Source organism: Mytilus californianus, unplaced genomic scaffold, assembly GCF_021869535.1.
Source record: "Mytilus californianus isolate M0D057914Y unplaced genomic scaffold, xbMytCali1.0.p SCAF_21, whole genome shotgun sequence".
Classification (NCBI taxonomy): domain Eukaryota; kingdom Metazoa; phylum Mollusca; class Bivalvia; order Mytilida; family Mytilidae; genus Mytilus; species Mytilus californianus.
Window position 1 is genome coordinate 852,019 of NW_026262670.1, and position 24,748 is coordinate 876,766.

The following is a 24,748-nucleotide window of genomic DNA, read 5'->3' on the forward strand; positions in this document are numbered from 1 at the left end:
TTTTCAATTAATCTAAGTTTAATGAAAATCTGTGACCTCTATAAATAGAAAGTTCAAAAAACTTTTCCAAAAATGGTCAATGTACTGTTTTGATCAAAAAGTGAGCTCTTCAGTTAAAAGGTGTAAAAGTACTATTAATTCTTAAAATAATTAAGGATTCGATTTCTTGATCAGTACACAAAAATGCAGGGGCGGATCCAGCCATTTTTAAAAGGGGGGGTTCCAACTATATGTCCCCATTCAAATGCATTGATCGTTTTTAAAAAAATGGGGGGTTCCAACCCCCCAACCCCTGGATCCGCCACTGAAAATGGCTAATACATACAAATAATGTGATTTGAATTCAAATTGTGAATTCTAACTAAACATGCTAATACAAAATAAATCTACTCTAATAGTGTTCAAGGGTTCAAAAAATTACTTCTAAAAGTTAAAGATCCTGGACAAGACAATTTTAATTTCTTTGCTTTTCTGTCTCTTATCAAAAGTAGGTGAAACTTTTTTATTCTAAGCATTAAAAATGCAAGGGAAAGTTCAAAGTTTATTAACTGACTGGTTTTAATTTTAGTTAGTTGTTTTCACAGGATAACAGAGTGAATGTCTATACATAGGAAAGATTTTGCTCCTTTACTACAAGTCAATTACATTTAATAATAGAGAAATCATAATGTAAATGTTATCAATGGTAGAAATCTTCTAAAAAGTAGTTTTATTTCTATACAACAATTTTGAGTTCAAGAACTTACATATAGGAGCATTTCCAAGAAAGGGGTGGGGACTAATTGTACATAATGGTAAAAAAAATCAATTATGACAATCTTATGCCAAAATATGATATTTTATCAGTCAAATCAGGAATACTAAATCTCAGCCAATTACCTCAATACACAACTAAACTATGATTTATCTCAACTTTGATTAAATTTGAAAAAAATAGGCAGGACAGGAGTTTTAAAAAAAAAAAGGCAGGATGAGCGACTTGGCAAAAAAAAAGGCAGGATGACAAAAAAAAAGTCAGGATAAACTAAAAAAAAAGGCAGGACCGAAAAGAGTGAAAAATAAAAAGCCAGGACAGAGATTACAACTAAAAAAAAATGCAAGACAACGTTTTTCATCCTAGCCCCCCCCCCCCCCCCCCCCCCCCCCACATAACAATCAAATGGTAGCTCCCTAAAACTACAAATTAGTGTATAAGCGTATTTACACTTTTGGTATTTAGCTGAATTTTGTCTCTGAATGTCCTTAGATCTGCCACCGAATAACCTTCTGACGTCAAGCAACAATTCAGTTTTTAATTATGACGTCATTTTTTTAAAATTGTGATGTCAGATTTTACGGGAACTTGTGTGATTTTAAGTAATGGCGGACAAATTTGCATACAAGTGTAAACACGTCTACTGTACAACAGTGATCGACCAATGTTTTTATTGAGATCAACTTAACATTGCTTGAAAGTCATGTCAATATTAAAACATGACAAATTTCAGTGGCATGTTCAAACAGGAAGTACAATTTAAATTATATATATTTTAAACCTACCCGATTATTTTTCTTCAAAAAATAAATCAAATCACTGTCAAATATTGGAATGAACTTTCACAATATTAAACAGGTCCAGGATCTTTGACCTTTTGAACCCCATTTCTACATCTATGTATCACATTTATAAATCAAATCACAGTCTAAATGTAGTTACTACACACTGACATCAAATTTGTTTTCATTATTGTATTAACAATGATTACAGAATATAAAAATGTACAGTTTATCAGGGGAAAAGACTGAAATTTCTCATCTAGGGCCCAACCTGCCACAATATGAAAGATTAACATATATAAGCGTTTTGGATATTTTCAGCTAAAATTTAGGGACCCAGGCCTTAATTGAATAGTCTGCCAGGTCTACTTGGTTCCTGCTAATATCTTTTTTCCCTTTTCTTTCAGTTTTTTCAAAGCATATGCAGCCTTTTCAATTTTTTCAATCATCTGTGCCAATTTTGTGGAACAGTCCCTTCTTCTTTATTTTTAATGCCATTATTCTATATTGTTATCCCCATCCAGACCTTCAAAGATGTATAATAAAATCAGAAAAACATGCACCAATTTGAATCAAACTAGTTTTTCTTTCACCATAAAGTGTTACCCAAGAAAGTTCATATTGAGCTTAATTGTGAAGAATTGTTCAGTCTCTTTGCAATATCTTGAAAAAACTGTTGGCTTTAATGATATTGTTATGATTCATAATAATGATAACTCAATTCATCAGTGTGTCTTAGAATAAGGCTGGTACAAAATTTTCTGACAAAGTACAAAAGTTACATCATAGTTTCTGTAAACTTTGATTGTATATATATGTATTTTAAATGCCCCAAAAATCAAGAATTGATAAAAAATTATTACATTTTCCATGACAATTATACAGGAAGAACCTGCTTCTAAGAAAGATAACTCTTGTGAACCAATGCCTAGCACTAACATAAAAAATAATAAATTACAGCATAACAATTTTGATTCAGTGTGTAGAACTGACTATCAACAACATTAGAGACAGTGTACTATTATAATCTCAGTTCTTTCTCTTTGGTGTTTAGATCTATCCTACTTATCCACTAGTTTTTAACTGTTTTAGAGCATTATTAACTCTCACAGTTAGTCTATTCTCAAAGTCATAGTCTTTATAGTTATCCTGAAAAATAAATAGAAAGCAAAAATATAATGTGGGAAAATTTAATAGAGCAAAAATATGTCAAAATTCAAATTTGAGTTTATAGTATAGAATCACACTATCACATATTCATTTCCCTCCTGTCAAATTAATGCACCATAGGTAAAATTACTTCTTAATAAAATAATGCAAAATCTTCACAGAAAACTGTAAGCAGGAAATAGATAACACCCTTTTTATTAGCTATTGGTTGTATCACATGATCCAATAAGATTGTCACATGATTCAATACATTTGTCACATGATCCAATACATTTGTCACATGATTCAATACATTTGTCACATGATCCGATACATCTGATTAATATCATTTCCATTTCCAGAAATTCTCCAACTATAATATGGATTTTTACATAGTTTTATGGGCAAACTAGATCCCTGCATCTTTGAATTGACAAGGCCATTGTGCCAGATTGACATTTTTGAAGCATATGTCTGTATTTTTATGTATATTATTCAACCCTACCTACGAAATGTATTAATTTTGTTATACCATATATCGTTTTTTTTTCGTGATTTGATGACAAAATGGACAGGTTAAATTTTCACTGTGTATAATTTTCGCTGAATGGGAAAATACAGGCGAAAAAATAACCGTATCATATTGTTAAAGTTGTAAACAACATAAACTTATTAAACCAACAGTTAATCGATATCAACTAAATATGAGTATTACAGACGAAAATACACTTTCAAGGGACATAAAATATTTACACTGGAGTATGATAGTTGAAGGTTTTGATCATTACAGATATACAAATATCCGTGTAAAATGCACGGGTTATGACACCAATTAATAGAACGTCGCTAATTAACATTTTTAACATTTCACAGATTACTGTGTTGTCAAAAGGTGTGACATGTATGATTAGCCAATTAATTATTATGAAAACAGAGATCTTAATTAAGTATTCATATTCTTGTGATCTGTTGAACAACACAAAAGACTCAATAATTAACAGTCTTTCAAACACACATAAATCTTGGAATATGCAGGGAAATTTACACGGGGTCAAAATTTCTTGTTTCTTTAGGTGTTGTGAACAAAGCAAAAATTAAACACACGCGAAGAAAACCCGATATACGTTATATCACATTCATTCAAGCCACGATGCTTCAATTTAAGATATTCATCCTTTTTGCTCAAAGTACCAAAATGACAAATGTTATGTCTTAAACCAAATACTTTGACATAAAACTGGCAATGGTCTTTGAAAAAATTACCTATATACCTAATATCATTTTGTCAGAGAGAATCTGAATGACGTTAATAGAATGGGGAAATTTGAGTTTAAAAATAGAAACTCCTAACACATTTATAGAAATACCTCAAATAACGCTTATTAGATTTTTTTATCACAGCATCTTTTACAAATTTACTATATGGATGATAAGTTCTATTCATAGAACTGGGGAAATACTTTTTATAATTAATCATTCACTGTGAATCTAACTTTGCCATTTCCCTGGGAGAGACAAAATAATTTACGATTGACCTACTTGGAAGGCATGTTACGAATGATTCCGACAACAGAAACAGGCCTGTTATACACCATTTTGTAGATAATTTAATGTAGTTTTACTACATAACAAGTTTAGGTGGGATAGACAACAGTGGAGTGGAAATATAACAGAAATTTGCGACTGAGTGTTATTTTTCAAAAATGTGAGTTGGGTATCTAGTGTTATATTAAGGTATATAGGATTTTTTTTTTCATGCCTATGTATGATGTTAATAAAACTGACTGGCATGCAATTCAATCTATATTACAAATGGTACACATAAATCTTTGTTAACAAACCTTAATTTTCTGTAAGAGATCTTTTGCTTTTCCTTTTGTCTACAAATATGAAGAATATGTATGTTAGAAAAATTAGATTTGATTAAGAATTCTTGATTATTAAGATGAAATGGGCCTTACAGCTAATTTTGTATTGTACAGAAAGAGAAAAAGAAAACAAACATAAACTACAGATAATGGGTACACAATACTTTTAATTTTGGACATGTTTTTTTTTCAAAAGTGAAAAAAACGTTTTCTCCATGGCAAGTAGATTTTACCAAATTGGACGTGCAAATTTATAAAGAAATTCAAATGAATTATATACAACAAACAGCAAAATTGTGGTCATATAAATTTTTATATCTATTTTCTTTTTATAAACATTGTTAGCTAAAATGCTGAAGGAATTATATGATAGCTTTTCATTAAAGACATTTTCTTTTTTGTTCCGTTTGTTATAGACTCAATGTTTTTTCTTCATGAATTCCAAGACTTTAGACTTTTACTGCAAGTAGCCTGACAATAATGTGAGTAATTTACCTTTCTTTATGACATATTTATGACATATTTATGATAGATTTAACTGGACGCTAAACCAGAACTTTCATAAAGCACTGTATAAGAGATATTAAAGGACATTTATGAAGTAAGTATTTTTGACCTACCAAGATTTATCTTTCATTTAAGGGTTCCCACATAAGATTTATGAAGGTGAGTCCAGGGACTCATCATTTTTAGCCATGGTGAGTCCAACAGTGTGAAGATGATGTTTTATTGCTATATAATTTATCTAATTCAGTTTCCATGACGAATAGGATATAGTAGTGACATCTAATTAAGATTAATCTTAATTTTTTTCTAGAAAACGATGATATGGCCAATGGGTGGTCAGTTGGTACAACATTTTACAATCTTAATTCATCTTTTGGACATGTCAGTAACAGTTTTGAAAAAGATGAGTCAAGACAGATTTTCATGAGCACAGGACTCGAGGACTTGCCTTAATGAGAACCCTGAATAAAGTCAAATTAAGTTATAACATTTGTCCTGTAAGTCTATTCACGTTGTTGTCCTGTAAGTCTGTTCACGTTGTTGTCCTGTAAGTCTGTTCACGTTGTTGTCCTGTAAGTCTGTCCACATTGTTGTCCTGTAAGTCTGTTCACGTTGTTGACTTTATGGTATTTGATCAGATAATCAAATGGATAAAAAAAAATCACAGGTCAGCATCATATATTTGTTATCATTAATTTTTCAATTTGTTTATGTATACTGCTTGTAAAGATTTTAATATTACATTAACCAAACTTTACAAAAAAAATACCCATACCCATTAATGCATACCGGGGAGTTTTCACTCCAGAATATAAATATGATACTGAATAACAAATCTATTTATCATTTCTCATTTTCATTGAAAAAGTTATCAACAACCTATAACCAAAGTGCTTGTGATCACTGAAGAGTAAAGATTGCTTATATTTTGCAGTTTTGTGAATTTTTAAATAAAACATTGAACATGTTGAATTGTATTTTGTAAGGCAAATTAAAAAATTTTAAATTTTAAAAAATGGAGTTATCTTCCTTTGTTTATGATTGAATATTTGTAGTTGAACCTATTTTTATAACAGATGCCATACACCATGCAATACTTATTTCTTGACTAGTATGGTAATTCAAATACACATCATATTGTAACTTAAATATCATAGTATAACATATCATTAATAAATTGCATGACATTGACTGGATAGGATCTAAATAATGATCACTTCACTGCACTCTTTGTTTGAACTATCAAAATGTAGTGATAAACCTTGGAAGATATAGATATCAAGTCAGTACCATTGGGTTGTGATTGCATTTCATGCAATCTTTACCCAAAAAGTATGAGAAGTCATTGATCAATGATTGTGGTTTAACTAGGATAGCATGGGCCTTAAATAATTCCCCTAAAACATCAAGGTCAAAGGTTGATTAGCATATTTTATAAAGGAAAAAACTGACTTTTCTTTTTTGTTCAATTTTTGTTCAAGTCAATTTTACAAAGGGGGGGGGGGGGGGGGGGTATGCCTGTATTCTATCCAATATACCGAGTCTTACCTCTGGAGATTTCATTTTAATGGAAGCTATTTCATACAAAGCAAAGGCTGGTACATGGTTGTCATCCTTCATACCCTGGTGTCTGGCTAGTGATTCATCTAAACACTACAACAAGAGAAAGGTCAGAATCATACCTGGCTAGTGATTCATCTAAACACTACAACAAGACAGAGGTCAGAATCATACCTGGCTAGTGATTCATCTAAACACTACAACAAGACAAAGGTCAGAATCATACCTGGCTAGTGATTCATCTAAACACTACAACAAGACAAAGGTCAGAATCATACCTGGCTAGTGATTCATCTAAACACTACAACAAGAGAAAGGTCAGAATCATACCTGGCTAGTGATTCATCTAAACACTACAACAAGACAAAGGTCAGAATCATACCTGGCTAGTGATTCATCTAAACACTACAACAAGACAAAGGTCAGAATCATACCAAATTGTCAATAAGTATATCAGTCATTTAGAGCTTGTGATCATATTTGTCATTGAAGATCATACAGTGACCTCTATGTATCTATCTGTTTTAATTGACTTGTGTTGTAAGGTAGCTGTCTCATTGAATATTATATCATTTTTTTATTCAGAATAAAATTCTTAGTAGCAGATACAAACTTAAATGTTTTACTAGAATTTATGTCTGACAATTTAAAAAATATTTGACTAGTAAGTACATGTATGTCTGACAACTTAAATATTGTTTTTGATAAATCAAGAACAAACTGGTTGAGGTGCTCTTGATTTACAAATAATAATAAGTGTTTCAGTAAATTGTCAAAAGTCACTGGGTTTATATCTGAACAATAATCAGATTTCAATAACATATTAAATTTTGTAGGAAATACCCTTAATTGTCTACTTCAAGGACCGAGAAAAACACATTTATGACACGTTTCCTCATGACTTAAATCTTACTTGTAAAGCATATTCATCTTGACCTAATTCTTTATATATAGCGCCCTCCAGTAGACACTTTAAGTGGAATACATTTTTGTCTGTCTGCATATCACATACTGAAAATACAATTGTATGATAAATATCTATTTCAAATTCAGTAACAATTTACAGTAATTACTACTATGTTTGGTTTCTTTATATTTCAAAGGTTTACTGCGAGACCAAATAAATAAAATAAAAACAATCAAATGAAAGTGAGCAAGTAAAGGCAAAAGCTAAAACAAGTTGTCAGACAGGTAATGTACAAAATTATAAAACATTTGAAGTAAACGGAAATAACTCTTAAAATTTACTGGTACTTTATTTCAGCCACTTTCATAAATATATTCTAAGAAAAGTGGTATCCATAAAGATATACTTTTTATATCCACAGTTTACACCCTAATTTCATCTTTTATATGCAGTAATAAAGAGTTAAGATGGATAACAATTACAAGACCTGAAATTTCTTTTTAATAACATATGACTTTACACACCATCTAAAAATGGTTTTAGTTCAGCCTCTGTACAAGTAGGAAGAGCATGCCATAGGAATATAAGTTCTAAACTCAGCAGTCGACATATTTCTTGGGTTGGTGGGTTCTTCTTCATCTTTTCTGCCTATGAAATAAAATACTTTTCAAATTAATTCGTCTTACATTCAGTTCAACCTGATTCTTTATGAAGTATCTCATATACACATAAATGTAGATAACATAGATAATAAAATTAATTAGGTCAAGCAATGCACATAAAAGGTCTGTTGTAGAAAAGTCCTTTAACTTGAAATTGGTGCATTTAATAAAGCAGGTTTGCCAAAAGGCTTAAATTCATCTTTTTACACAGTTTATTCTGTCTCAATAAGGGCTATTCCATTAAAATGTATGTGGGAGGGTAGGAAGGGAAGTTTAATTATTGAATGTGGGTCATGGGTCTTTTTTCAGTATGCGTCTATTACCATTATGCAAAATTATCTAAAAAATGGTTCTTGGTTGTAGGGATATTTTGAAAGTCCCTTCCTACCTTCCCAAATACATTTTAATGGAATAGCCCTAGAATCTTCTGTGTATTCGTAGACAAAAATCAACTTGCTAATTTGTTTACGAGCTGTTCCAGATTTAATTGAATATAACATACTGTGGATTCATAACTATTTGTTGGGTGCCAATTTTCGTGTGATTGGTAAACCACAAATAAAGTGTTCAATGCAGTACAAGTGTTCTATAGGTTTGTATGCAAACTTTGGTAAAACCACAAAATCAAATATTCACGAAAATATCATCTTTCCTCAATCCAGGAAAATTGTTACCCACGAAAATAAATAAATCTACAGTACATACAAACACTCCCACAAAACCTTAATTTTTTTTTGTATCTTTCACAACATAATCTTCTTTCTTAGATATTCTGTGTTTTTTCAGCTTTTCATCCAACAAACAATCAGTTTGCTAATTTGTCTATGGGCTATTCCAGAATTAATTGTACAGCGATATTGGAAGGCACCTAATATTAATATATTCACACAATAACACAAGGGGTTAAAAAATCCACCAGCCCGACGCCTTGGACTAAAACATTTACGCATCGGGCAATCAAAACTTGTAATCCAATATGCCAAACGGACTAGTAAATCAAAATCCTTGGCGTTATCAAAATAGAAAGTGGAAAATCCCTTCCTCACTATTTTTATCTTAGCCAATCGGATTCAATTACTTCATACAGGATTTCAGGAATTTGAGCTGATTGTGTACTTGTTTTAAAGAATTGAACTAACAACTGGGTGGATCGGTATCATGTGTTGATCGCTATTATCATACTTTCAATATAGATTATATCGGTACAAGGGGTATTATACATTGTTCATTCCTAGACTTTCAACTGACGGTACTGGGGTTATGATGCATTGATCAATATGACTTGTCATATTGGACAGCACAAAACCATGCAACAAAGTATTGCTAAATATTTTAGTAGGGGCACGTCAGGAACATCTTCAGTTTAGAAACGAAGAACTGAGGCTGATACGTCATCAAAAAGTAAAAATGACAAACTCAACCGGGAAAAGAGTAAAAGAACATTTATTGTATCATGGACAGAGAGATTCCCATTGGTAATGTTGAATGCTGCTGATGATATTAAAACCAGAGACAATGTTTTGTTAATATGGTCGATATTTACCAAGTCTCCGGCTAGCAGTTCTTCCAACAGGACTAGTAAAATCCTGCTATAATAAGTCCTGGTCTAGTGAGTTGTAGCAAAACATTTTAACCTCTGAAAACATTATTTTTTTTTAATTGTATGGGTGGAGGTCTTAGGGGAAAAAGTGCTATCCAACTCCCCATACATTTAATTTTGGAATCAATCGATCCTAAGACATCCTTTCTTCTATCTCTTTATCACTTACCCTCCTAGAAACAAAAGCCTCAATCTGGTTATTTTTCTTTTTCAGCAGTCCTGGGACATCTTTCAGGGTGTCTTTAGCACCTTTAACATCCCCCATAGCACCAAGAGATACTGTAAAATAAACATAAAATCATGTCTTATCTTATATACTGTTAATTCAATATCATTTGTGGGTTACCATATTTCGTGGATTTTGTGGATATTTATATATATAAGTGAACCACTGATTTAAATGTCAAATGAAGTACAAATTTTCTTTAGGCTAATATATACCAAAAATTTCAATTTTTGTATTCAAAGAATAAAAGTGAAACCACAGTTTTGGAAATTCCTAGTATTTTTATTTTTCTCTAGAGCAGTACTCACCTCCCATCAGATATTTTTAATTTTGTCTAGAGCAGTACTCACCTCGCATCAGATATTTTTATTTTTGCCTAGAGCAGTACTCACCTCCCATCAGATATGTATAATAACACTTGGACCATTTAGTCTCATCCTTTAATCTAAAATAAATAAATTTGGTGTATTTACTGTCTTCTGATTGGTTAAAAGTATTACCTTTATTTTCAATGTTGTTAATTTTTATGGCGACACGCCCACTCTGACGTTGTGTATTCAGACTCCAACATGTGTGTACGTTGCTATTGTTAATATAAATAATATAAAAAGCTCTTTGAGCCTTATTTTTGATAGAAATTTATTTATAATGAATGGCTATTATTTATTTTGAATTGATAGAACCATAAAATTAATTTTTAACTCTTCACATTTTACATAATCCGCTTCGCGGATTATTCAATGTGAAGAGTCAAAAATTAATTTTATGGTTCAATAAATTCAAAATAAATAATAGCCATTCATTAAATATAATACATATTTGTCAGTCATTTCCTAATCAATATGCATGAAAATCAATACGCATGCAAGAATAGAGCACTTAGTATTTCTGAAACATTGTCAGATAAAAAGCATGAAAAAAGCTCCTACCAAACACTTTCCATCTGGTTTAAAAGTTTTGATATATAAGAGGTTTTGGAGATTTTATGAAAAAAAATCATTGAAAATGTCTTAATGTCTATTCCCTGTTGATAATTAACAGTTGATTCTATGAAATTAACATATGCAGATATAATATAGATTTTAAGGGTTTTAAATGTCTTTATCCCTTCATGATACAGCAATAAGTTTTAAGTACTCATATAGAAGATTTAACGACAGTGATTTCTTGCACAAAATCTGTTACATATGGATTTATTATTATTCATGGGATATTAAATTTTATTATATTTCATGTCAAAATGCCATATTTTGATTGGTTAATAAGAGGGAGACAATTTACTCTATCCCATGGCAAATACTCTATTACCCTTCACGGAGACGCTTGCTCAAGTGTGTGCTTTAATAAATACGGATGATAGTTATGTACAAGACGTCATAGTTTATTACTTCGAATTTGAAATTTAATAGACAGTAATAACAGAACATACAGTATAATAAATTAAATAACACAAATCTGAGAAGGTGATAGAGCAGATTGTTACCCCTCAAAAAGACATTGTCAACCTTGGCTTCGCCTCAATTGACAATGTTTTCTCGGGGTAACAATCTGCTCTATCACCCTCTCAGCTATGTGTTATTTATATATTGTGGATTTCATGGATATACATGGAAAAACCACAAATTTAAATGTTCAACAAAGTACTTTCTCAGTATAAAAAGTTCTGATAAAGGTTAATGAAGAAAGTTCTCCCAAAGATTTTAAACAGTGAAGATGTATTAAAGGTTGATTTCAGTCCTTACTGAGAAACAAATACTGGTGGTACTTAGAAATAATAGTAACAAGAAATGATTGTAACAGGATGCTGTTACGAAGTCTCCCAAACGAAGCTCCCATAATTCGTAATTCCCAGGGTTGCCTGACATTGGGCAAAGTCCAGTGAAAATTGGTTTGGTCCAGTAAAGTTATATGCATTAGTGATGCCTGGGGACTAACCTTGTATATCATTCAAATCATCTTGGCATGACAAACCAGAATATATATGGTTTAGGGGTGGGGATCTCGACCATTTACAAGATACTAGAACATTGGGGGTGGGGGGAACCCCTGGGGACTGACCCTATACGTCATTCAAATGTTCGTTACAAGACAAACAGGAATATATATGGTTTAGGGGTGGGGATCTCAACTATTCACAAGATATAAGAACATTGGGGGTGGGGGGAACACCTGGGGACTGACTGTATACGTCATTCAAATGTTCGGGATATGACAAATAGGAATATATATGGTTTAGGGGTGGGGATCTCAACCATTTACAAGATATTAGAACTTTCTCAAATGGCAGGGGGTCGGGATGACCCCTGGGGACTAACCCTGTATATCATTCAAACCATCTTAGCATGACAAACCAGAATATATATGGTTTAGGGGTGGGGATCTCGACCATTTACAAGATATTAGAACTTTCTCAAATGGCAGGGGGTCAGGATGACCCCTGGGGACTAACCCTGTATTTCATTTGATGTGCTTTATCATGACAAACCAGAATATATATGGTTTAGGGGTGGAGATCTCGACCATTTACAAGATATTAGAACTTTCTCAAATGGCAGGGGGTCGGGATGACCCCTGGGGACTAACCCTGTATATCATTCAAACCATCTTAGCATGACAAACCAGAATATATATGGTTTAGGGGTGGGGATCTTGACCACTTACAAGATATTAGAACTTTCTTAAATGGCAGGGGGTGGGGGTGACCCCTGGGGACTGACCCTGTATTTCATTTGATGTGCTTTATCATGACAAACCAGAATATATATGGTTTAGGGGTGGGGATCTCGACCATTTACAAGATATTAGAACTTTCTCAAATGGCAGGGGGTCGGGATGACCCCTGGGGACTAACCCTGAATATCATTCAAACCATCTTAGCAAGTCAAACCTGAATATATATGGTTTAGGGGTGGGGATCTTGACCACTTACAAGGTATTAGAACTTTCTTAAATGGCAGGGGTCGGGGTGACCCCTGGGGACTAACCCTGTATTTCATTTGATGTGCTTTATCATGACAAACCAGAATATATATGGTTTAGGGGTTGGGATCTCGACCAGTTACAAGATATTAGAACTTTCTCAAATGGCAGGGGGTCGGGATGACCCCTGGGGACTAACCCTGTATATCATTCAAACCATCTTAGCATGACAAACCAGAATATATATTGTTTAGGGGTGGGGATCTTGACCACTTACAAGATATTAGAACTTTCTTAAATGGCAGGGGGTGGGGGTGACCCCTGGGGACTGACCCTGTATTTCATTTGATGTGCTTTATCATGACAAACCAGAATATATATGGTTTAGGGGTGGGGATCTCGACCATTTTCAAGATATTAGAACTTTCTCAAATGGCAGGGGGTCTGGGTGACCCCTGGGGACTAACCCTGTATATCATTCAAACCATCTTAGCATGACAAACCAGAATATATATGGTTTAGGGGTGGGGATCTTGACCACTTACAAGGTATTAGAACTTTCTTAAATGGTAGGGGGTGGGGGTGACCCCTGGGGACTAACCCTGTATTTCATTTAATGGGTTTTATCATTTAGAACATTTTCAATTAAAAAGATTGTGTCTATCACAAACGGTTTTCAATTTATAATCATTTGAAAATTTAAAAAAATAAAATCCCATAGGGTTCTATAGTAAAACCCTCTTTTCTTTTTGCCCCTCAAAGTACCCCTTTAAAAACCCCATTGCACAAACAAAACCCTGATTGCACCACTAGACATGTTAGTCTAACATATTGTGAAACCCTAAGTTAATCTGACAAGCGGTTTTGGAGAACGGGTGCGGACAAGTTCAAATTTAAAAGCGGCGGAAGAGGAAGAGGAAGAAGAATAATAATAATAATAAGAACTGAGCAAAAACAATAAGTCTTCCCAAACTTCGTTTGGGAGACTTAATTACCAGTAATGATTTGACTATATGTACCTTGTGAATGCTCCTAGAGAGTCTCTCCAGTTTAGTTTCATGATATTACACCAACCTGTTAAAATATGAAAAATAAAAGGAGTTTAAAATATATCAAATGATAAGCTTCTTTATAGAATACTGTAAATTCAGAAATTATTGTGTGCATTTATAATTGTGAATATAGAACAGTTATAGCCTCAAAAATTACAAAAATATAAAATTTATTTGTAAAAAGACTTAGAAACAGGTAAAATGGAAGACACTTTCGAACATTTCTACCTAGTTTCTAACTAAGTACATATAATATTATATTTTGAGACAATGTATGGTTGTACTTTTTATACTGCAACTCCTTAAACTATTCTAAATGAAATACCTTGAATAAAAATTCATAAGAGGTTCCGCAGAACCTTGTGTTTCGCCTGCGATTGCTGCTGTCAGAATAAAAGTGTAATGTTGACTTAAAAAGGGAGTCCATTTATCAGCAAAATACAGAATTTAAAACATTTTCTTTAAATACTATTTCTTGGTCTTGAAGATTAGCAATCCATGAAGGTTTACAAGTTTGACAAAGTAATTGATGTGTGACAAACTTTAACCTCAGACAGTATAATAAACAGCTGTGCCACAAGCGCATGATACGCCTGTTGTCTTGTGTGTGAGGTTTTATGCAATAATCATAAATCGTTTCTGAGATACGGCGCGACATGTGAAAACCCCCCTTTTTTTTTATAAAAAAATCAATCTCTAAAATAAAATTTTGAATCATCACCAAAAAGTATACAGATCTTCAGATTAATATAATTAACAGTCAGAGATATAACTCTATAGGGTTATTACAGAAAATAACTTGTGTGTGTTATTACAGATACTTTCATGAGTTGTCTACTCTTTATTCCTTAAATTTTCTAAATCTGCAATAACATATGTTTGTTATTTGTAAAATAAATCAAAAATATTTTAATTTATAATGGGCTCTAGGGAACTCTTTGAGACTTTGCGCAGAAACTAAATGCATAGCCTTGATAATTAATTTTCTAATTAAATTAATACATTTTTGATTAACCATGGTAAATCAATGAGACGAGGCTTTTAAGGGATAAAATTAGCTGTAATAACATAGCTTAGTTATTAAAGGAATGTAACCTATTATATGAGACACTTGGGAATTACTGGGAAGCTTGCGCAGAACCTCATTACATGCTCTGGTCATTATTTCTTACAATAAATTAAAATACATTGTAATTAAGCATGATGTATGTCTGAGAAAATGTTTTGAAGTGATATAGAGAAACTGTGATAACACCCTTTAGTTATTACAGGCATATTTTTTCTGTATTAACATATAGGTGTACTATGCAAAATTGGCAAACTATGAACTATTATATCTTTCTATAGTTAAGTATACATAAAGACAATAGTAATATCAATAGAACTTGTATGCATTTTAACTAAACTAGTGATGTATATTGTCCCTTTGAAACATGTAACATACATATGTTATCACAGTTCTTTGATTTTTTAGTCAACAATAACAAATGTATGTTATTTTTCTGTAATAACCCTATAGAGTTATATCCCTGACTGATTAAGAAGTGTGTAAAGTTTTAAGCAATAATCATAAATCGTTTTTGAGATACGGCGCGACATGTGACCCCCCCCCTTTAATATAACTAAGAAGAGTGTAAAGTTTTAAGCAATAATCCTAAATCATTTTGAGATATGGCGCAACATGAGAAAAAAACACCCCCTGTTTTAGTTACAAAGTCCCGTAACTCAAAAAGTTTTAATCTTATTTTCACCGAAAAGTATACAGATCGTTTGACCATCATAAGAAACAACTATGTTAAGTTTCATGAAATTTGGATAAGTCATCCTCAAGTTACAGTGTGACATGTGGACGCCGGACAGACGGATGGACAGACAGACAGACGCCTGACATTTGTATACCATAATACATCCCGTCAAAATTTTGACGGATGTATAAAAACTATGTCCGACCTCACAAATCAATAGGGTAAATACATTTTGACTGCGTTTTATAATGTTTTCAATTGTGGCTAGTAACAGTTTAAACAACATATACTGATATATTTTACAGATATCTCAAACAAAATATAGTGATACCTAGATATTTCAGTTCAGAACAAACAAAAACATACACAGGAATACACCTACTTTCTCACTGCATTTAGTAAGTTATCGGATCCCCCACACATGCCAAATATTGTAAAAAGTACCCAGAATTTTTTTTATTCAAGAACAAGTCCAGTACTGATCAGCCTGAATCAAGATCTGAAATTAACTTGGCTGTCTGTTTTTTTTTTTAGATATGTGATAAACATCCAGTTGATAAAAGAACAATTTTGAGAATATTGTTGGGATCTTGTGCTGATGGTGAATTTTTATTGTCTTATCAGTTATATTATAAAACCCCAGAAAAATTCAATTACAAACATCTAAAGAAAAGCAGGATATAAGTTAATATAAGATCACAAAACTGTTTTTAGGGAGACAAATTTATTTAAGTTTTTCTTGTTTTCAAACCCCTTTGTTACTAGTACTGTTGTATATTTGTCATTTGTACACTTTTGAAGAAAAAAAATCAAATATTTATAGTATTACCTATTTCATACAAATTCATAAGTTCAAGTTCTTTCTGGCCTTTTGCTGCCTCCAAAGCTCTTCTGTATAATTCTAATGACTCATCTGTCTTTTTCTACAAAGCAATAGAAGAAATTCATACCTCAAAAATTAATAAAAAAACACATCAGATACAAAAAGGCAATTTTCGTTCTTTTTCTTTGACACACTACAACAATTCCTGTTACCCGTCTGGTTTACCAATATACAACAGTAATTCCTGTTACCCGTCTGGTTTACCAATATACAACAGTAATTCCTGTTACCCGTCTGGTTTACCAATATACAACAGTAATTCCTGTTTTACCTGGTTTACCAATATACAATAGTAACTCTCATATCCCACATTCCGAAAAATGTACTGCCAGTAAACAACTTCAATGCAAGCTACTTCTTAAGGCATTTTTTTCACCATTAGCCCTTTTTAGCCAATTACGCTACAACATCATATTCACGATTTCGTAACTTAGTTCATTTTCATCCAAGACAAGAGCCAAGTTTGACATACATTGTATTCGTCACTATTTATTCATCTTATTCTTCAACAATAAAAAATAAGTTTTGTAACTTTGTTCATGTTCATCTAAGACAAGAGCCAAGTTTGACGTACATTGTATTCGTCACTATTTATTCACATTATTCTTCAACAATGAAAAATAAGTTTTGTAACTTTGTTTGTGTTCATACAAGACAAGAGCCAAGTTTGACATACTGTGAAAGTACTTTTATTCGTGGGGTACCAATGGTCGTTGTTTTCGTGGAAGGCTTTGTCCATGAATTTAAGTGTCCAACGAAATATAACAACTCTTGTCTAAATCAAGACATGGAAAGATTGACTGTAGGTTCGACTACATTGATACAGGCATATGCTTGAGAAAACATCGAATAGCAGCAAACGCACTATGAACTATATGCAGTGGTGTAGCACCAGTGTAGCATGTACAACTTCAGACAGGATTTTCATCTTTAAATAGTCTAAGTTGTACGACTTTTAACCATTTAATTCTCATGAAAAATTAGTTTTGAAAGATGAAAATCAGACTTCCAGTGAAGATTTTTGATGAAGTGTTCATTTTATCTCTTCATAATTCTCTCATGAAAAAAAATAATAATTTCATATAGGGCTTGCTTTTTTATTCAAAAAGTATTAATTTCAAAGTACATTTGTAGCATTTTTATACAAACCTTTTTCTTTAAATGAAATGTTTATGGCCTATTTAACACCTTTGATGATTGTTAATTTGTTGATCATTCGATCTCAGGTTAATCAGTGTCACCACTTCTGATTACTCGTGTGCAACAAATAAATGTTTACTTTGAAATTTCCGTCAATGAGACAATTTGTATTTAGAGATGAATCAGCTTATTTCTGAAAGCAATTATTTTATTAAATTTTTGATGACTGTTATCAGAAATGAAGGAGAACATTTAAGTGATAATGAACACCATATGATTATTTTCAAGAATCTTAGTTTCTGATGGGTTCAAATTCTTCACCAGAATATTTTTCTCTCAGAAAACTCAAATCCATGAATTTAAGAACCCACGAACATGTAACTTTTGCTCAATCCACGAAAATTGTTACCCACGAACAAAAGTACTTTCACAGTACATTGTATTCGTGACTATTTATTCACATTATTCTTCAACAATGAAAAAAAAAATCCGTCCAAAAATAATGGGTTTACAGAATTTTTCTTATATCTATTTTATATATTTACCCTTAATCGTTGTATTCTACCTCGGAAAAACAAAAATAATGCTGAGTTTTCAAATTCCGATTCTTTCTCTGCAATGATGACTTCTGCATCGTGTGTACCTAAAAGTGAAAACAAATATAGTCATGATTTTAGGAAAATCTGAGATAAGACCAGCTCCTATATACATGTACTAAGAATATCTTTACATAATTATACTTACCAATTTTAGTAATAATAGTACAACATACAGCATGAGATGAATCAATTAGTTATCAGTCTTGGTGGGGAAGTTTAGATAATGAATGCGGGTGATAGTGGGTTATTCCCTCTAAACTATATATACTGTGGATTCCTTATTATTCTTGTGATACCAATTTTTGTGGATTTCGTAGGTAAAGGTGAACCATGAATTTAAATGTTCAACCAAGTACAATTCTTCTATAGGCTTGTGTGCAGACTTGCAAACCACGAAAACAAATATCAACGAAAAATATGATATTCCCTCAATCCATGAAAATTGGTACCCATGAAAATAAATGAATCCACTGAATAGATATAATACGACAGGGGCACCATCATGATCACTGTTTTCATTATAAATCACGAATTTTACTGTCATTCACAGATTAGAAGTAAGAGGGTAATCAACAGAATCATGCACATTCTGCTTACCCTTCCAGAGCATCTTAGATCACCCCCAGTTTTTGGTGGGGTTGATGTTGCTCAGTCCTTAGTTGTCTACCTTGTGTTTTGTGTACTGTTGTTTGTCTTTTGGTCTTTTTCGTTTCTTGCCATGGCTTTGTCAGTTTTTTTTCGACTTAAAGTCCCATTGGTATCTTTCGTCTCTCTTTTGTGAATACGGTAAGGCATTTTTTGCGAAGATATCAGTAATGGCTCTAAACCTATTTGTAACAAGGCCTAAAATAAAATATTGTTTGTTTCCCCAATCCCCACCGACCCTGCAAAAATGGTGCTACTCGTAAAATTTTATTGTCAAAACTAAGTCAAATATTATTTTAATCATTTTGGATTTTCAGGCTTGCCAGATCGTCCGATAATGTTCAAGCTTTTTGGAAAAATAATATTATTTCCCTACCTACCTACCCACACCTGGCTTGGCAGGGTCGGGATTGGGGAAACAAACAATATATTAATTTAGGCCCAAAGGTAAGATAAATTTACCTGCATCATATTCATTAGCACCATCTAGTGCAAAGAAAGGTCGTAATACTGTATGGTACCATAGCAACCCCAGTGTTGCCAATGGAGCTTTCATATCCTTGCTATGATTAGTAAAATCTAAGGCGGCAAGTCCAGCCTCTCTATCACCTTCAAATCCTAGAAATTCTATCAGTTTTAAAATCTTAGGTGGGACCATTGATATACACAACTGAAAGGTTCCATAACCAAAGTTCACAGCTCCTAATAAACGTGAGAGGACATCCTGTGTGAGTTCATTATCATTGCTGTCGATTGGTCCATCTGAGCTGACCGCTGACCCTGTACTAGTTAGACTGTTTTGTGACTTGCTCTGTTTTAATTTAGAAGCCGCAATGAGCTGATTAACATCTTTGTGAAGTTTTTCATAAATCTTGTATGCTTTACGAAGATACCAACCCCCTTTGATATAACTTGAAATGTCCTGATTTGTGAAAATTAAAATCCCCTGATATAAAATGGAATCTGCCACTATGACTTGTCGTTGTATTTTATCTTCAATACTAATTGTTGGTTCTCCCTGTAAAATGTGTGAAGAAAAGAACAGATAAACAAATGTTTATTTTCATACATAGTGTCTAGAAAAAAATATCCTTTGCTTTCTGTATTACATTAAATTTGTAGGAATGTGAGAAACATCTGAGTTTTCAAATTATTTCTAAAAGTTTATATATGTTTTGTTATACATGTACAAAGGCAGATTTGTCCAGCACATGTACTGCAGAGCTTCCTCTTCAGGTAATGCCTACAGCATATTAAAAGATCAAAAATTTTCCTGATTATTTTTTTTCTTCTTCCCAAATCTAGTTTCCCACGAATAAAAATGAAACTCCAGTAATTCATTTAGCTGACAAACTTGGCCATCAATGACAGTTAGTGTTCTCCACCAGAGCCTTTACGCCTCATGGTAATGTGATGCTATTGACTTGAATATGATTCTGTCTGAAATGATTTTCTTATAGATTGTGTTATGGATGTGATGCTATAATTTCTAGAAACAAGATGATCTTTCAAATTTACCTGTTTACAAGGATTATATATGAAATTTGTGAGAACACAGAAGGTCCAAATGTTTTTAGTATCATAACTAAACAAACCTCCTTTTTCTTTTTTGATTTTAATTTCTTTTTTAGTGATTTGAAGATACCAGAATCTGTGTCACACAACTTTTCTGTTTCTTCTAACTTTTTCAATGCTTCTGCCAACTTTTCGTCTTCAAATGAGATTAAAGCTGTCTGAAAAATTAAACACATTAAATAAACATAACTTTTTAAACAACATTCAAATAATGTTTTTAACAAATACAAAATATTGAACTCCTTAAACATGTAAGACAATCAACTGGTTCAGTTTCCTCTCTATTATTTGTACACTAGCTTATTACTTCCAGCTTTTATTCATTTTGCCACAAATATTGTCAGTAATTGTAGCTTTGATATTTCCACTTTTTTGTCAATAAATTATATAGTTAATCTTGAGAAATGTTTAAAGAGTTTATAAGAAGAAGATCTGATGGAGGGGGCTATAAATTACAGGATATGCCAAAAAGATGGGAGGGGGCTAGTCGGAACTTCACATGATTGGCAGGTAATTCCCTCTGTGTAAACACCTCATTTAAAGGACATAGAACTCATAAGCTGACGTATAAAATTGAGGCATATTTGTAGCATTAATCATTCTACATGTTATTTTAATATAAAAATAATTAATAAAATGTGTAGTTTACCATCTTTCTTATTAGTGTGGAATTGTCAGTCATACAGTGGATTAATTTAATTTTGTGGGTACCAATTTTTGTATTTTCATGGATATTTTATTTCAAGGTTTTGCCAAAGTCTGCATTCAATACTTTATATATGTGGTATGATTGCCAATGAGAAAACTCTCCACAAGAGACCAAATGACACAGAAATTAACAACTATAGGTCATAGTACAGCCTTCACCAATGAGCAAAGCCCATTAGCATGCATGTTTAGGAAAAAGTACTACATTAAACTCATGGTTTATCTATACACACAAAATCCATGACAATAGCTATCTCAGGGAATAATAACCTTATTTGACTATCCAATACTAACCATAAAATATACAAAGCTGTGGCCAGCATGCATCAAAGAACTGTCGTTTCTGGAATAAATATTAAAATACTAAAAGTAATTTTAAATATAAATGTATATATATGCAAAAGTAATGTCAGGTCTTAAAATCTGTCTTACTGTCTGACATGTCCAGTATAAAAATATTATGATTTGGTCACAGAGGCTTTCACATGGTGTATTATTACAGAACTTTTAACTCAGCATCAAGCTAATTGTCTTCTAGACCAGTTATTCTTAGACACTATCTGATGAAATTTCAGACACATATAGTCTGTACATAGAGGGGAGAGGGAGATAAACTGTTTCTAGGGGATCATTCTGATTCCTAACTTTTCTTTATTTGTGTATTATTTATTTGAAAAATTGTTGTTTTTTTTCCCTTTTTTAAACATGTTAAACATGTTAAAGGAGTTGGTTATAATTTTGGCCCTAAAAATATGAACATTTTTAACTACGATAATGTTGTGAAAATTTAATAAAAATATTTGTTAAAATGTCCAATTGTTTCAGTTAATGAGAATTTTTTCACAAATTGTGTCATTTGTGACATCACAAATGTAGGTGGATTTGGTTAAAGCCTGATTTTAGCATAATTTAACAAAATTTATGAGTTTTTTGAATAATCATGATAATAAACAGTGGCACCACGATACCCCTTGCAACACGATTATTTTGCTAAAAAATTCTTATTATTGCAATACCTACCCAGTCGCATTATTCGCAATAATAAAAACCTAACCTAGTAATAATTTCTGAATTTACAGTAAACCATATATACTTTACTTTTCAACCACATTTTAAATGGGCAAGGGGTGGCCTTATACATGAAATTGTGAAATAAGGTTGAAAAAAGAAACACATATACCTAGAAAAAAAGAATGAAATGAAATATATATTCATATTTCAGGCTAAAATTTTTATAATATATGTAGCAGACTTACAATTTTTCAAATAATATTGGCAAACATAATATATTTAGCAATACATGCAATTTGACAATTCAATGAACAAAACTCATACTGAATAGTCAGTGAAAAGGAATTATAACATGTATAAGTTATCTTACACTTCGTATTCTATAAAATGAAAAATGAAATTATCAACATAAAATCAATAAGGTCATAATAACCTTTCGTCAAAAAGGAAATTTTAAGGCATGTCTGAGCCTTCGATAAATAGAATTTAAATGCATCAATTTTACGTTTTAAGTTTCAAAATAATAAAAACTACTAGATTTTGCTACGTTTTTTTTATCATTTCTGAAAGTTGGGAGAGATGCTTGAGAAACTCCCCTCATATAATAAATGTAGTGAACTGTATTAATTGACAAGGACAATAGAGGAACTATAGATATTTGCAAACAAAAGGTGATTTAAACTGTTTAACTGAGTGGACCGTATCAACATTATCAAGTGAAACTCAGGTTCTGTATATTAATTATTTAGCCATCTCTGCAGACTTAAAAAAATGTAAGACAAGTCAAAATGTAAGTAATTTTTTTTTTATTTTCTGAAACACAAAATGCATATCACTTTTTGGATACATGTCATCTCGTACCTTCGCCAACTTGTACCCAATATTTTTTTAGCATGATCGTGTGTTTCATTTATTAGGTTATATTGAAAATTTGTTATTTTTATTTTGCAATAGATCTTCTGATATGATTTTCTTATGTTTTTTTTTAACAGGTTTTTTTTAAATGCGGCATAAGTCTTTAATTGTGAAGTAATTTATTCATTAATTTTAACCCTTGTTGGTAAATAAGAATATATATATAGAACATCATCTCAAGCTTAAACGATCCATAGAATATTGGAAAAGGATATTTTTACTGAATTTTGCATTGGACATGTGAGTTTTTTTCCTGCTAGTGTACAATGTATATAATGAACACCTTTCAAATCCTTTTGAAACCATAAAGCCAGCACATGAATTAAACAAAGTCCAAATGGTTTACATATATTTATTTTAGTGCCACGTTTATAGATTTTTTTGTTTTTATATACTTCTCTTATGTTTATTTCTTATTAAACAAACCCATTGTATTTTTGTACATGTAGGTCTATTATCCAATAATGATCACTGATCAGTTTATTGTACATATGTTGTATGATTATAATTATTTAATATGCATATCAAATAAATTGCCTTTCAAACAATTTCATATAATCAAAAAATTCTAATGACTAATAATTAGCATTTAGTTTTAGCTTTGATTTGAATCAATTATGATTGCATCATTATTACCAATAAAAGTTATATCTTTTTTTATTTGTATGCTGCTATAGGATTATCATGATATATGAAAGGAAATAACAAATATAATGTATAATGTATATAAATAATAATAAAATATTGGGTTTCGAGTTGGTAAAACTAGGGTAAGAGTTAGTTGAGTATGAGTTGTCGAGTACCCTTCTTTTTTTATATCAGGTACAGTTATGCCTTAAAACCTTAATGCACCAGTTTGTCTGTAGAGTAGATTGTTTGGTGTAAACAGTAAACACATGTGTTGATTCCTTTTGTTGAACCTTAAAAATGGAATAAGAATGTGAAGTCAGAAGTCATGTTCGTTATAGGACTAGGTTGTGCCAACAGGCCATAAGATTGAGAAATGAAATTCATATAACTATACCACTTTTATCTTTGTGTTTAGACAGCAAAGTTCTAATGAAGATAAACATTTAACTATGTAAAACAATCATATTTTTATCACATCTTTTTAAAGATCCTGCAACAACTTAGTGCTTTATGCAATCTGCCATGTGATTACTAAACACACAAATAAATAAAGAACTGTTGTACAAAATTTTGTAAATACAGCCAAAACTGTTCGGGCAAGAAAGAAATCATAACAACAGTGCATTATTGGTGTACGTTTCTAATGAAAACAAATTATAAGGGGGCGTACTTGTATTTGTCAAAAAGTGCTTGTGCCTCTTCAAAACCATTGTTAAGTAACATCCTTATTCCCGACAACGCCAGTTCAGAGTCATCCTGGCCAAGGACACTTTCTGATTCCGAACTACCCATATCTGTCATATCTGACATTTCAGATCTTCCTGCCATTTTGAAAATTTGTATAATCAGCTGGGAAGTTTATTTTTCAGGGTCATGTTCTGTAACGATGTCCATAATTTACTACTTCCGGT

General features: G+C 31.9%; 1 protein-coding gene across 1 annotated transcript; it reads right to left on the reverse strand.

Annotated features, from left to right (window-relative positions):
* Positions 1-1,005: 1,005 nt before the first annotated feature.
* LOC127731943 (tetratricopeptide repeat protein 39C-like) lies at positions 1,006-24,741 on the reverse strand. The gene is made up of 14 exons (XM_052240876.1): positions 24,508-24,741; positions 21,576-21,624; positions 20,594-20,731; positions 19,461-20,016; positions 18,300-18,397; positions 16,561-16,654; positions 13,954-14,008; positions 10,408-10,460; positions 9,959-10,068; positions 8,052-8,175; positions 7,534-7,631; positions 6,609-6,713; positions 4,527-4,565; positions 1,006-2,685 (listed from the first exon to the last, which is right to left on the reverse strand). The coding sequence occupies exons 1-14, from the start codon at positions 24,663-24,665 to the stop codon at positions 2,602-2,604; spliced, it is 1,761 nt and encodes a 586-aa protein (XP_052096836.1). The 5' UTR covers positions 24,666-24,741; the 3' UTR covers positions 1,006-2,601.
* Positions 24,742-24,748: the final 7 nt, after the last annotated feature.